The sequence below is a fragment of the Schistocerca piceifrons genome, chromosome X (genome assembly GCF_021461385.2).
Source record: "Schistocerca piceifrons isolate TAMUIC-IGC-003096 chromosome X, iqSchPice1.1, whole genome shotgun sequence".
In the NCBI taxonomy this organism is placed as follows: Eukaryota; Metazoa; Arthropoda; class Insecta; order Orthoptera; family Acrididae; genus Schistocerca; species Schistocerca piceifrons.
In genome coordinates, this window is record NC_060149.1 from 505,511,544 (window position 1) to 505,525,835 (window position 14,292).

Sequence of the window (14,292 nt, forward strand, 5' to 3'; positions counted from 1 at the left end):
CAATATAACATGAAATGCAGTCAATATAAACTATTTAATAAACAAAAAATTATGGGCTGACTTAGATAGAAAAAACAGGTAACTGCACGAGGGAAAACGAAATCAAATATCAAGTAACGGCCTTATACTGTTGAAGAAGCTTTTATTACTTAATTGTAGCTGCTGATTAAGAATGAGGCCATCATTTCGATAAGGAAGTTTAAAAACTTCTAATTCTTTGAAAATATCTAATCTACGCCCTTTCGTCCCGGTGTGCAAAATGTTGATATCGTGAACAGCTTTAGGCGTGTGACCTGTAATCAGAAGGTGGTCGGCAAAAGACAAATTTTGGGTGCTAGTGCCATTTTTTCTTAAAAGATGTTCTTTGTATCTGACTGTAAAGGCACGTCCTGTTTGTACTATTTTGTAAGAAGAGCAGGTGTCACAGAAAATCTTACAGACATCATAGTTTCAATTTTCTTCAAAGTTTTATTGGTTGAAAAGACAACACTACAGTTGTTTTTATTACGAAGAAGGTGTTGTATCTGATAGGAAATGGTCCCCAAAAAAGGAATAGAAAAAAACTTCTTTATGTTGCGTTCAATGATGAGTTGCTGAGTGTAGTAACTCTTTTAACAGTTTTCTTTTTAAGGATGTCATCCACTGTGACAGGTTCGTATTCATTATTAACTGCTACTGTTTTGATTAAATTAATTTTTTCATCGAATTTTTCTTTTAAGAGTGAGATAGAAGTAGCTCTGTGAATAGCAGAGTGAAAGAAAGCATTTTTATGAGATTGTGGGCGCATGGAAGATGCAGGTACGATCTGATTGGTATATGTTTCTTTACGAAAAACATTAAATGAGATTTTATTTTCTTCTACTGTAAGCGTCAAGTCAAGAAAATTCAATTGACGGGCCTTTTTTTTTTCGAGTTCACTGGTAAAGGATATTTTCTCGTGAAGTTCGTTAAAGAGAGTGAAAATACAGTCAGTGGCATCAGCAGGTCCTTTTTTAATTGAACTGGAAACATTTCATCAGTTGATATCTCAAGTCTTTTAGGGCTATCTCTTTTAGGACTCTGGAAGTTGGTTGGGGGAGCAGATTCCTCTTCAGTGATGAAATATCCCATAAAGCATGTGAACATCCAGGAAGACTGTCCTCTTGACATTCTTTATCATGTCTAGCTGCAGGTGAATTTTTTTAAGACTGTACATGCTTAAAGCTGTTGTCTGAGCCAGTACAAACAGATGTTCTTCAGTAGCAACCATGTTTAATAACCAAAGGCCTGCCTTAGTAAATCCACTCTTCGCATTAGCCACACATACTGCTTCATCATTTGCATTGACAAAGATCTCACTTGGCACTGATTTACTATTCGTCCCCGGTTTCTTTTCAGCCACTTTGAAGCTTTTTGTTTATAATAGGTCTTCATGGGCCAAGAAACAATTGAAATAGGTGAGTTCAGTGGGGTGGTAGGCAAAATAGAAAAACTTCATTTTCTTTGGCACATTCGTGCACCTTATCATATTTGTGACTTGAGTGGCCATCAGCAATTAGCAACACTTTATCATCTTTGATTGCCTTAATGAAACTAATGAAATTATTCAGCCACTTGAGAAAAATTCCTCGTCATTCGTCGCTTTCTTGTGCCGTACCTAGAATTCCCATAGGTGCTCTTTACCCTGAAATCAAGGGCTTCTCACATCTACATGCCAACTCTTAACATGGTCTGGCATTTTATGATTGATTTTATTGATGTGACAAGCCCTTGATTTTAGGGGCTTAACTTTTACAAATGGATGTACAGATCGTTGCCAACACATTTCATGTGGAGATGTTAGATCACTTTACTAACTGACTGTTTGCTAATGTGAAGTTTGAAGTTTGTTTCTTGTCCTCCTGAAGAAAATGGGTTTAAATCTGTTGAAACCATGATTAAAGTTAATTGAAAACCACCATTTATTGCAACAGGTTGGCTGTCTTATTTGTCTACTATCCTGTAAACATTGCAGCCATTTTCAAAGTATTGAAGACAAGACTCAGAACAGCTTTAAATGACAGACTATTTCCTGCTCTAATCCCTGGTCAAATGTAGATTGAAACCTGCCTAATCCTTTGTTAACACCCATAATTTGTTTGTTTCAATTTGTGACATGCCTTATAAGTTACTTGCAATACACCAAATAGTTTGGCTGCTCTTGAACAGCCCATTTCCCTCTTGTTTACTGTGTTAATGGCCCTTTGCATGGCTTCTTCATCCCATGACTGGTGTGTAGTCTTTCTAATGTACATCCCAATCATCTGGGGAAAAGTGTGTTTGGTGAGAATTGGGTGACAAGCTCTATGGTTATGATATTAGTAATGCTACTGAAATGAATTTTTATTAGATCAATTTCTCAGGCTAAAGTGACACACTATATCATTTTATCCTTACTCATGGTCAGCCATTTTATCCAACAATGCAGTTTGTTACAAAATGATAGGTTAAGCAAAGAAAAATAAAGTGATGAAATGAATAATAATACTAGTAAATGCGTTAACAAATGGCTAGTGCTATTTGATATATTTGAAATAAAAGGAACCTAACACCAAATGTGAAGTTGTATCTACACTGAGGTTACAAAAGTCATGTGATACCTCCTAATATCATTTTGGACATTCTTTTTGCCCAGTGTAGCGCAGCAACTCAATGTGGCATGGACTCAACAAGTCATTGGAAGTCTCCTGCAGAAATATTGCGCCATACTGCCTCTATAGCTGTCCATAATTGCAAAAGTTTTGCCTGTGCAGGATTTTGTGTACAAACTGACATCTTGATTATGTCCCATAAGTGTTCGATAGGGTTGATATTGAGGGACCTGGATCGCCAAATTATTTGCTCAAATTGTCCAGAAAGTTCTTCAGAACACCAAGTAATTTATTTTCACCAATTTATACCAAAATACAGATATTACAGCAAAACACACGTGCTACGCCAAATTGCAGTCATGAACAATTGTGGCCCAATGACATGGTGCATTGTCTTCCATAAAAATTCCAATGTTGTATGGGAATATGAAGTCCATGAGTGGCTGCAGATGGTCTCTGAGTAGACAAACATAACCATTTCCTGTCAGTGATTGGTTCTGTTGGACAAGAGGACACAGTATATTTGATGTAAATACACCATTATGGTGCCACAACCACCACCTCATTGACAACTTGGTCCATGACTTTGTGGGGCCTGTGCCACAATCGAACCCTACCATCAGCTCTTACCAACTGAAATCAGGAGTCATCTACCGTATTTACTCGAATCTAAGCTGCACTTTTTTACCAGTTTTTGTAATCCAAAAAACTGACTGCGGCTTAGAATCGAGTGCAAAGTAAGCAGAAGTTCTGAAAAAATGTTGGTAGGTGCTGCCACAACTAACTTCTGCCATCGAATATATGTAGCGCTACACAGACATGCTTTGCAGGCACAAAGAAAAATACTGGCGCCAAAACCTCTGCGTCAGTAAATAAATTAAAAGAAAAGGTAGAAGAATGTAAACATTATGCCATGTATTCTTTTGTGTTTGCTGCTATCTCATTTAAATCCTATCTGCCTAATAAACTACGAAACTAGAGTGAGACAACAGCAAACTTGGAAGAATATACATATTGTGTCATGTTCATATTCGTATTATTCTTATGCTGGATAGTGATACAGTCAGAAATGAAGCACTGCAACTGACTAGATTTTTAAATCTAAGATGACTCTAATTCCTGTGCAGAATGTAATGTACTAAAGAGGCATCTGCAAAGATTTTCAAACGGAGAAAAATTTTCGCTAAACTCTCGTTCAGAACATCTTACCTCATACACAGTCTATTATTTGGTTCTTGTTGATCATTATAAAAAAAAAAAGGAGCAGTGTAACAACAAATAGCAGTCTCTTGCCATTGTTTCGCTTATGAGACAATTCCTCTGTTTTTTAATATTTTGTTATAAGCCGCGGTAGCGCACACAAAAGCAAGCTGTGCCACGAGCGGCGACAGGTCATAAACACTCAGAATGCGACAAACAATGCATGACACAGTAAAATAATGCATTTTCAGCTTAGAGTGATGTAAACACCTATAACAAAGAGAAAGGCACTTATCAGATCAAAGCAAAATAAGCAATCGATTCAGACCAGACGAAGCACGCGAAAAAGGAATGGTACCCATATAAATACGGACAGAGTGCCTGGCACATAGCAATGGCTACTTGGTAAAGCTTAACTGTTAAGCTTACGGCTTGAACCAAACTACTGTATCTGTATCTTCATCTATTCGACCTCAATTGTGTTTCATGTTACAATGGACCAACTTTGTTTCGATTTGGAGGGGTGGTCTAAAACTTTTCTCTCACCTTGAATTTCGAGTCTCAAATTTCAGGAGTGGCTTAGATTTGGAAAAAATTTTTTCCTTGATTTAGAGTCTCATTTTTCATGTGTGGCTTGTCATGAGCCCAGGAGAGGCACTGCAAGGACTGTTGTGCTGTTGGCAAAGATATTTGCACCAGTCATCTGCTGCCATAGCCCATTAATGACAGATTTTGGCATACTGTCCCAATGGATATGTTTGTTGTATGTCCCACATTGATATCTGCAGTTATTTCATGCAGTGTTGCTTGTCTGTTAGCAGTGACAACTCTGTGCAAACGCCACTGCTCTTGGTGATTAAGTGAAAGCCATTAGTTATGGCATTGTCCGTGGTGAGAGGTAATGCCTGAAGTTTGGTATACTTGGCACACTCTTGACACAGTGATAATTTCCAAAATGGAATATCCCATGCATCTAGCTCCAACTACTATTCCACACTAAAAGTATGTTATTTCCCATCATGCGACCATAATTGCGTCATAAACCATTTCACATGATTCACCTGAGTACAAATGGCTGCCCTTTTATATCTTGTGTATGCAATATGACTGCCATCTGTAAGTGTGCAGATCACTATCATATGACTTTTGTCACCTCAGTATAAAAGGCTAACAAAATAAATTCAGCCAACCTTCTTTCCACTTTTTGTTCATTGGCATACAGAATGTTTGATATACACATCTGCCATTTACAGGGTATCAGATGAGTCAACATTTGAATATGTTAGGATGTTCAAAACAGACGTCACTAGAGCTATATGAGAGAAGCAGCCACTGTGTCATTTTACCCAACTATGTCATTTAAGGCACTTTTCCCCTAAGATTTTTTTCTCCACTGCAAGTTGATGACTGAATAGGCTCATCCCTCAACAGTGCTTCTAATTAGCATCTCAGCAAATTTATTTTCTAGGTGTCAATAGTTCTTTGTGCAAAAGTTCTTTTAATGTTACAGTAAAAAAATACATAAAGAGAGAGTGTGTGTGTGTGTGTGTGTGTGTGTGTGTGTGTGTGTGTGTGTGTGTGTGTAGGGGAGGGGGTGGCAGTGCACACATGTTCAAGAAAGAAGTGTTTTGCTCTCCAGAGCCAATAGTATTATTATTTTGCCATTTGAAACAGTATTGTAATGACTATCTGACAAATACCCATTCAGATATTTTATCTGAATATAATATTGCGCCAACATTGAGCAGTTTTCTCAGCATTTGTGTTGCTATAGGGAATATGTACATGGACTTCATAAATTGTTTAATTTATGTTACAGTTGTGGGTCTTGTATAGCGTATAATAAAATTCTGAAACCAATAACACACACATCACAGACAACTTGGAATATTAACAACCATTAGCCCTTGTACAACAATATATGTTACCTGCAATGTGACAATATTTTGGAAAGGAAAGTTGCTACTCACCATATAGCGGAAATGCTGAGTCACAGATAGGCACAACAAAAAGAGTGTCACAAATAAACTTTGAGCCAACAAAGCCTTTGTCAAAAATAGACAAAAACCACACACACACACACACACACACACACACACACACACACACACACACACACCCCTGCGTATGCGTGCTTGCACAAACACACCTCGCACACACAACACATGAAGCAATCTCTGGCAGCTGAAGCCACACTTCCACTGCCAGAGTCCTTAGTCGTGTATGTGTGTGTGTGTATTTTCAACAGAGGCCTTGTTGGCCAAAAGCTTATTTGTGACAGTCTTTTTGTTGTGCCTATCTGCGACTCAGTGTCTCCACTATACGGTGAGTAGTAATTTTCCTTTTCGTAACTTTGCTACGTTCCATCCTGGATCTTCTATTGTTTGATTTTTACCTGGAATGTTGTCTTTCACTTCTTGGATGTTACATTATGGAAACATGCTATCATGTTTCAGAAATTGGCAGACATTTTGTAAAGCAAGTAGGATGTGTCAGTTTTGGAAATACGCTCTAAATTACATGCAGTTGTTTAAAATTTGTATTAAGATGATTGAAGTACAATTTTGTTCACTGTTTTCAGAATCGCTTTCGTTTCACTGGAGAATGCGATCATCCAGATGCTCAGATTCGTTCCTGTCAAACTGCTGGAACACAGTTTCTCATCACAAATCAGAAATTTAATATAACTTATAAGAAATGTCCTGGCATGGAACAGACTTTTGATGGAGGTTTGTACTTCTGAAATACCTGGTTTTCATTTCTGCTGGTATAATATGTTACCATAAAATGAGGAAGGTGATTAAAAGCTATTGAACCTATGTGAGTTTACAAGGGTCACTCCAAAAGAAATGCACACTATTTTTGTAAAAATACAGTTTTCATTCTGCATGTGTGAAAGTTTTACAGTGTGCAGATACATCCTTCCCGGTTTTTTGCAAACTTAGTTCAACCTGTTCCCGTGAGTAGCACCGTCACAGCATGTCTTCAAGATGGCTGCTACACTTGACGTTCGTCAGAAGCAACGTGCTGTCATAGAATTCCTGTGCTGTGAAAACGAGACCGTGGGAAACATCCACAAGAGGTTGAAAAAGGTGTATGGAGATGCTGCTGTCGATCGCAGTACAGTTAGTCGGTGGGCAAGCAGGTTACATGATGAAAGCGGGCATGGCAATATTGAGGATTGTCCTCGCAGAGCAGCAGGCCACATACCGCACACACTCCAATGTGCAGAGAGTTAATGAATTGGTGAATGCTGACAGACACATCATAGTGAACGAATTGTCACGCTACATTGGGATAGGGAAAGGAAGTATTTGCAGAATACTGAAAGTGTTGGCATTAAAAAAGGTTTGTGCCAGGTGGGTTCCTAGGATGTTGACAGTGGCTCACAAAGAAACAAGAAGAACGGTATGCAGCGAACTTTTGGAACAGTACGATAATGGTGGAGATGAATTTCTTGGAAGAATTGTGACAAGTGATGAAACATGGCTTCTTCATTTTTCACCAGAGACGAAGAGGCAATCAGTGGAGTGGCATCATGCAAATTCACCCAAGAAAAAAAAATTTTGAAACCACACCTTCTGCTGGAAAAGTTTTGGCTACGGTGTTTTTCAGTTCCGAAGGACTCTTGCTTGTGGACATCATGCCAAGTGGAACCACCATAAATTCTGATGCCTATGTGACGACACTGAAGAAACTTCAAGCTCAACTGAGTCGTGTTCAACCACATCGGCAAAAGCAGGATGTTTTGCTGTTGCGCGACAATGCACGACCACAGGTCAGTCAAAAAACCATGGAAGCGATCACAAAACTCGGATGGACAACACTGAACCACCCGTCTTACACTCCTGACCTGGCTTCATGTGACTATCATCTCTTTGGGAAACTGAAAGACTCTCTTCGTGGAACAAGGTTTGAAGATGATGACTTGCTTGTGCACGCTGCCAAACAGTGGCTCCAACAGGTTGGTCCAGAATTTTATCGTGCAGGTATACAGGCGCTGGTTCCAAGATGGCGTAAGGCAGTTGAGAGGGATTGAAATTATGTGGACAAATGAAAATATTGTTCCTAAAGGATGTATCTACACACTGTAAAACTTTAAAACATGTAGAATAAAAGATGGATTTAAAAAAAAAAAAATAGTGTGCATTTCTTTTGGAGTGACCCTCGTAGAATTTCCATGGTTTCGTGAAATGCTGAGAACAGGTGTTTGTAACTGCATTTCTTTCTTTGAATGAGTCAGTGTTTTGTATATAATGACAGTGGGAACCACAAGAAACAAACAAGATTTGAAAAAAAAAAAGAAAAAAAAAAGATTGTGACAGTACAGCCAACATTCTATGGCAGGGTTCAGCCTGGTTCCATTTTCATCATAGATGGAATTTGTAGTAGATTCTCGGGATAAATCATATTCGCCGGCCGGGGTGGCCAAGCAGTTAAAGGCGCTACAGTCTGGAACCGCGCGACCGCTACGGTCGCAGGTTCGAATCCTGCCTTGGGCATGGTTGCGTGTGATGTCCTTAGGTTAGTTAGGTTTAAGTAGTTCTAAGTTCTAGGGGACTGATGACCTTAGAAGTTAAGTTCCATAGTGCTCAGAGCCATTTGAACCAAATCATATTCCTTCAAATTTGGAGGTTTTTTTTGGGCGGGGGGAGGGGGGGGGGGCAGTATTGAAACTAGATTTGAACTGTGGTTCAGGTGCACGAGTCCACAGTTCAATAGAAACCCAGGAGGATTACAACATAAAGTTTTCTTGGAGATCATCAGATTACATACTATTCGAAGAGAGAGAAGCACTTATAAAACTATAGGAGAACCCAGCTGAATGCCTGCTGGACTCTTTTAATTCCTATATATGATCAAGATAATTAAGGAGGGAGAGAGAGAGAGAGAGAGAGAGAGAGAGAGAGAGAGAGAGAGAGATGAAGCAGCCATACAAAAACAACACAGTAGTGCTTTTACTAAGAGGAGATCCTTTAGGCTTTATAAAATGAAAGAAAGGAAAAGCTTCAAATCTTGACAATCATGAGTTGGAACTACTGTAAAGACCAAATTTTGCCATGCATAATCTGTCTGTGAATTGAGGGTATCATTCAATATGGGATACCAAGGAGACAGAGATTATTATTATTATTTTAAAAATGCAACAACAGTAGAAAAGCCATGATTGTTAAATTGTACAGATATTTTTTGGATATGAAATTTTGCTCCACAACTACTTCATATAGATGTTTTTTCATGGCATGACAAGTTTTGGGACATAAAATCCTAACCCAGACGTCCTTGTAAAATAAAGTATGGAATGTAAGCACACAATTACATATGATTAAGTGGGATTTGTGTATAAAGCACTGTTTATCCTTCGTCTACGATGGCTCTGATTCTCTTGATAATGGATCATACTCAGATCACCTTAGCAGATTCAATTAAAGGGACAGTGACAGATGCATGATTCGGTGTGTTGATCAGACCATCACAGACAATGCGGAGAGAGTTTATTTAAGACGTTATAGCTTGTATGAAGTCATACAAACAGGACTGTGACACTTAAGGCCCACAGAGCAAAGTGTAAGAAAATAGAAATTATGCTTTAGCACTGGTCTTCTGATCTCAGAACTTTATTTGGAAGGGACATGACCTCAGTTTTTGCACATACATTCCAGGACTAAAATTTGTGCACTGTGTGCCACCAACAGATGAACGAAAGACGTTGCACCACCTGGGTTTGAAGTGTGAAACAACGGAGGGGACCACAAGCTCATGCAGTGTATGACACACAATTTGCAGAATAATAAACAACCTGAAAGTTGATGTGGCAAAGTGTGAGGAGGAGGCCAAGGCTTCAGGGTCTGACTCAGAGTGCTGGGAGTGGCGTAGTGCCTCTGGATATGGAATTGCCCGATTGTCTCCTTACCAAATACAGATAATATAGAAGAACCATGAGTGTTGTTATACTAATTTCATTTACTTTTTGTTGTTATTGGTAGCTTCCTTTTTCCCTGTAGTACATATTTTGAACTAATCCCCCACCCCTTCCACGTGCATGCGCGCGCACACACACACACACACACACACACACACACACACACACACACACACACACACACACACACACACACACACAACCAAGCTTTATTTTCCTCATTTCATTTCATTCTTCTTTTTCAGCACCACTTTCATCTGGAGCTTAGTAATAGTTAAGAACTGTAATGTGATTCAGACAATAAAGCATATTGTGTAAAATAAGAACAATTGTCATAATGTGTTCTATATATTTTAATAGCAATTACTGCCACATATGGTGCAATGTGAAGAGACAGTAGCAAAGACTGCCAGTCAGTGCCATGTGTGCCAACATTATTTAAACCTGCATGGTTGTGGCATGCCTCGAGTAATAAGGGACAATAGTTTCTGTAAACCATTGTAAGACGTGTGACCGGCTGGCGCCTGGTCATCCTGCAGCATTTAACCATTACTGGCGGTTTGGTCACAATGCAATGTCCCAAGTAACTGATTGAGATTGCCACTCCAACATCAACATGGTGCCACCCCTTCCTGCTGTATGGACCTGACACTGCATGGACCCAACCTGCTACCACTGCAGCTAGCTATTACTACACGCAGAGCTGAAGGAATACTGACAAAACACCACACTGAGAGAGCAGCATAGCATCAGTTCACACTGCATACCAATGGCCCAAATCTACCACAGCTGCTCATTATGTTACTTTTCACAGCTGTCATATTGTGACAGGAGCTTGTCAGTGAAAGCAAACACAATAATATTAATTGGAGGTGTGCTACACAACCTCCACACAAAAAGCACAGACAGAGCTAAGTTACTTTCACATTGGACATTACTAAAGTGTATACAAAACCTCAAATGATTCAAACTTTTCTGTAATATGTTTCTGGTATCTTCATGGACTCTCAAATGCTAAATAACAAGTAATGACAGGAAGTGTTTATCAAATGTGAGACCTATGTCATGCCAGCTAGCAGCATCAAGTGTTATAACATCCCAGTGTAGAATCAGCAGAAATATGACCACATGCTCAATTAGGCCATCAGAAAGATTGGCATGATATCTAAATAGCACTTTGGAGAATTTTGTTAATACCTATGCAGCTTCGATTTGTGGTATCAGTCAGATGTGATGGATCAGTTGAGTGCCGTGTGTGTGTGTGTGTGTGTGTGTGTGTGTGTGTGGGGGGGGGGGGGGGGGGGTGTAACACATACTCACAATATGCAGGAGTCATTTATAAGATAGGAATGTAAGTTGGAGACAGGGCGCACTTTTTGTGGTGTAAATCATTTCTCCTTCTAATATTATGTTTATGAATGCTCCTGTGATTGTTGACACCAGGCAGGTGTGCAGGTTAAAAATCTAGGTCTTTGAGTTCTGTTTTATGTAAGTCATTATCACTTTAGTCCTTAGAGAATTTCCACAAAAATAATCTGATATACCTTGAGAACTCCACTAGTAGCAAATACAGTGTATTTGGACTCATTTGACTAAGTTATTTTATACTGAACTCAATAAAATGGGCTAGTCAACAAACACATTTATTTTAATTGCAATTGTGTTGATATTTTATTTTAAACAAAGTATTGAAGAGGAAGTTCCTGCTGGTGTAGGTCTACATTTCTGTATTTAAATAATAATCCTCTGTCATTGTTGGAATCATTCAAACCATGTTTTGGTTGAAGTGTAATATCATCACACTGATTTTTAAGTATAGAGTGCATACTTAATAATGTTTGTATTCATTCACAAAAGGGTTTAAAGTTAACTTTTGAGAGGGCCTTTTTAAAAGGTATGCTCTTGACTTTGCAGCTTCACTCATTTTGTTCTTAACGGTCTTCTTCTTTTGTTTCAGTTGTTGAGTACAGTTGTTTAGGTGACTGGTTTGTGGACAAAAACCACTTCTTTGCAGTGGCTAATACCAAAGAATCCAGGAAAGATGAGAAGTACAGGTGTTTCCTAAAAAATAGGGATGATGATCTATATATTGGTGTGTCAATTACAGCGGAGTGTAACACTCTGAAGACAGTGGAGAAGAGTCCAGAGAGACTCCGTGTTACAGCAGGTAAGAGTGTGTGTGTGTTCGTGTTCTCAGAATAATAATGAGGGGCATTTTGGTGGGTAGGGCTGCATTATTTAAAAAAGGGAGTTTGGTATTTGGAAAATTAGCTGATTCCAGAAGTAACAATTAAGGATAGTATTGGTTAAAAACAGTCTTGGTTGCAATTTTAGTTTTTTATTTTTTAACTATGTGTTTCGCCTTTTTTAAGCATCTTCAGGTTATATTAATTTGCTATTTCTTAGAAGAATCCTTTAGTCAGTGTAGCCAAAGGGCATCGTCGAATATATCGGGCCAACATCGCCTTCATTAAACTCAGTAAAGACTTTTCTAGTTGGATGAGAGTCACAACAAGATCTGCATAACGCGCTCACGTTCACAGGAGCGAGTAACAGAATAAGGTGGGGGCTCAGGTAGTAAGCATACTGCACCAGTCTAGTTACTGCTGCCAGTTCCACAATGAGAGTAAAATATTGGAACTTTTTTGTTGTTAATGTTGTTGAGTGCCTAATAGGTTTCTACAGTTCAGTCACATTGCTTCTTTGGCAAAATATGAGTTAGTTCAAAGATGGAAAATTCTTTATTGTCCTGCTTTGAAAATAACAGTATCATGCAGTTAGTGAGTGACAAAAAAAAAATCCTTACACTGTGGAAGATTGTTCATTAATGGCAGACAACAGTGATGTAAAACTTTTAAAACACATTAGTGTGTTAATGTATGCAGCCTCTCAAGGCCAGTGATTTGTATGAGGAGGGAGAGAAGCTGCAAAGTATAGAGAGTGTTTGGCAATTTCAGTCACTGCGAAGTAGTGTTTATCACTGTTGCCAAGTGTGATGTCATCACTTCAGTTACTCCTGCAGTCCTTACAACGTACACTGCAGTTTATGATAAATTTCCACAAACTAAAGATGTTTCAAATGCAAGTGTACCTATGTGTAGCCAGCTTCGTGTACAAGTACCACATACTATTGTGTGCCTTAATTACTTTCACTGCTGTAAAACAGTCAATCATAGATAGTGGTTAATCAGTGTTAATATGTCACAAAGGTATTACCTCATTGGGCCTGTTCATCTGTACTTTGACAAGTTACTGTGTAATGTATTGAACTTAACTGATTATGAATTGCTAAGAATTTGAAATCAGTAATTTGATGCCATTTGTGTGACCTGAGGCAGAAAAATTTAACCAATAACTCACATTTACAAGACTGCCAGTGTGTTCCCCTAAGGCAGTATTCTGAGTTTGTATGACCTTGCAAAGTCATTACACTCCATAATACAACTATTCCTATCCTGGCAGCTGCTTGTACTTTAATTGATATTTATTCAGTAGGAACTCGGTGCCAACAACAGTCTGTCATAGAAACTTATCAAAAAAAAAATCGTTATAATAAAATCGAACTGTAGAATGGAAATCATAATATTTGTTGAATGTATGTCATTGACTGTTATGTTGGGGTGTAAAGCAACCTTCTGCTTCCTAGAACTCGTAGTAGAAGGGGGGGGGGGGGGGGGGGGGGGTTGTTACCTGAACGTCTCACCACTTATTCCATAATGTGACTCATGGCATTTTTCTATCAGTACTGTCAAAATATCATTATTGTTTTTTTTTGTACTCACACACAGATTTTATGTTCAGATTTCTGGCAATGCTGTAAGCTTAAGAATTTTTTGATTAGCCGTAGTTAATATTTCCACAAAATTTAATAATTCTGATTTGAATAAATATTTCAGAACTATATACTTTCCATATGTTGTTACTAACATAGCTATTACTCAACAGTAAAGGCTGAAGTGGTGGAACCAGGGTGCAGACTACCTCAGAATTTCTCTGGTGAATGGATAAATACTGCGAATATAGATGCAGACATAATGATTAATGAAACTCATATTGTAGAAACTTGGTTTCCGGATGAGGGAAGATTTCGGCGTACAATATATACTTGCCGTGAACAGAGGGGCACTCGTTACATGATGGCGAGGCTCACTGTTGATGGCTGGTAAGTTTAACACTTGTTATTACCATGTATAGTTTAGCTTTTTCCAACATAAAAATAATAATAGTTTTATTGCTTCACATCCGCAAAAATTATTTACTCCCTAGATGACAGAGTGGAGCAGTTGTCTGTTGAATTGATAGGCTTCTCTTCTTTGTATAGTGTTGATTTTTAGCAAACTGTGTTGATGGGTTTGTGAACTTAACTGTACTTGTTCATGGAGCTGAAATAAGAGTGATTTATCTTTGGTTCAGAATTGATGAAAGACATTATTAGAGTCATTTTGGTTGTATAAATTTAGTTTTGCTGTGTTCCACAACCTTCAACAATCTGGCAAAGGATACAATCATTTCTACTGCTACATAGGTTGCTAGTTTATTATTGTGTCACAAATAGTTAGT

General features: G+C 38.5%; 1 protein-coding gene across 2 annotated transcripts in view; it reads left to right on the forward strand.

Annotated features, from left to right (window-relative positions):
• LOC124721218 overlaps positions 1–14,292 on the forward strand; it is a 134,590-nt gene that overhangs the window by 33,178 nt on the left and 87,120 nt on the right. For both annotated transcript variants that reach the window (XM_047246070.1, XM_047246069.1), the window contains exons 4-6: positions 6,391–6,538; positions 11,690–11,899; positions 13,678–13,894. In XM_047246070.1, the coding sequence (XP_047102026.1) occupies positions 6,391–6,538; positions 11,690–11,899; positions 13,678–13,894 (575 nt within the window). The remainder of the gene's footprint in view (positions 1–6,390; positions 6,539–11,689; positions 11,900–13,677; positions 13,895–14,292) is intronic.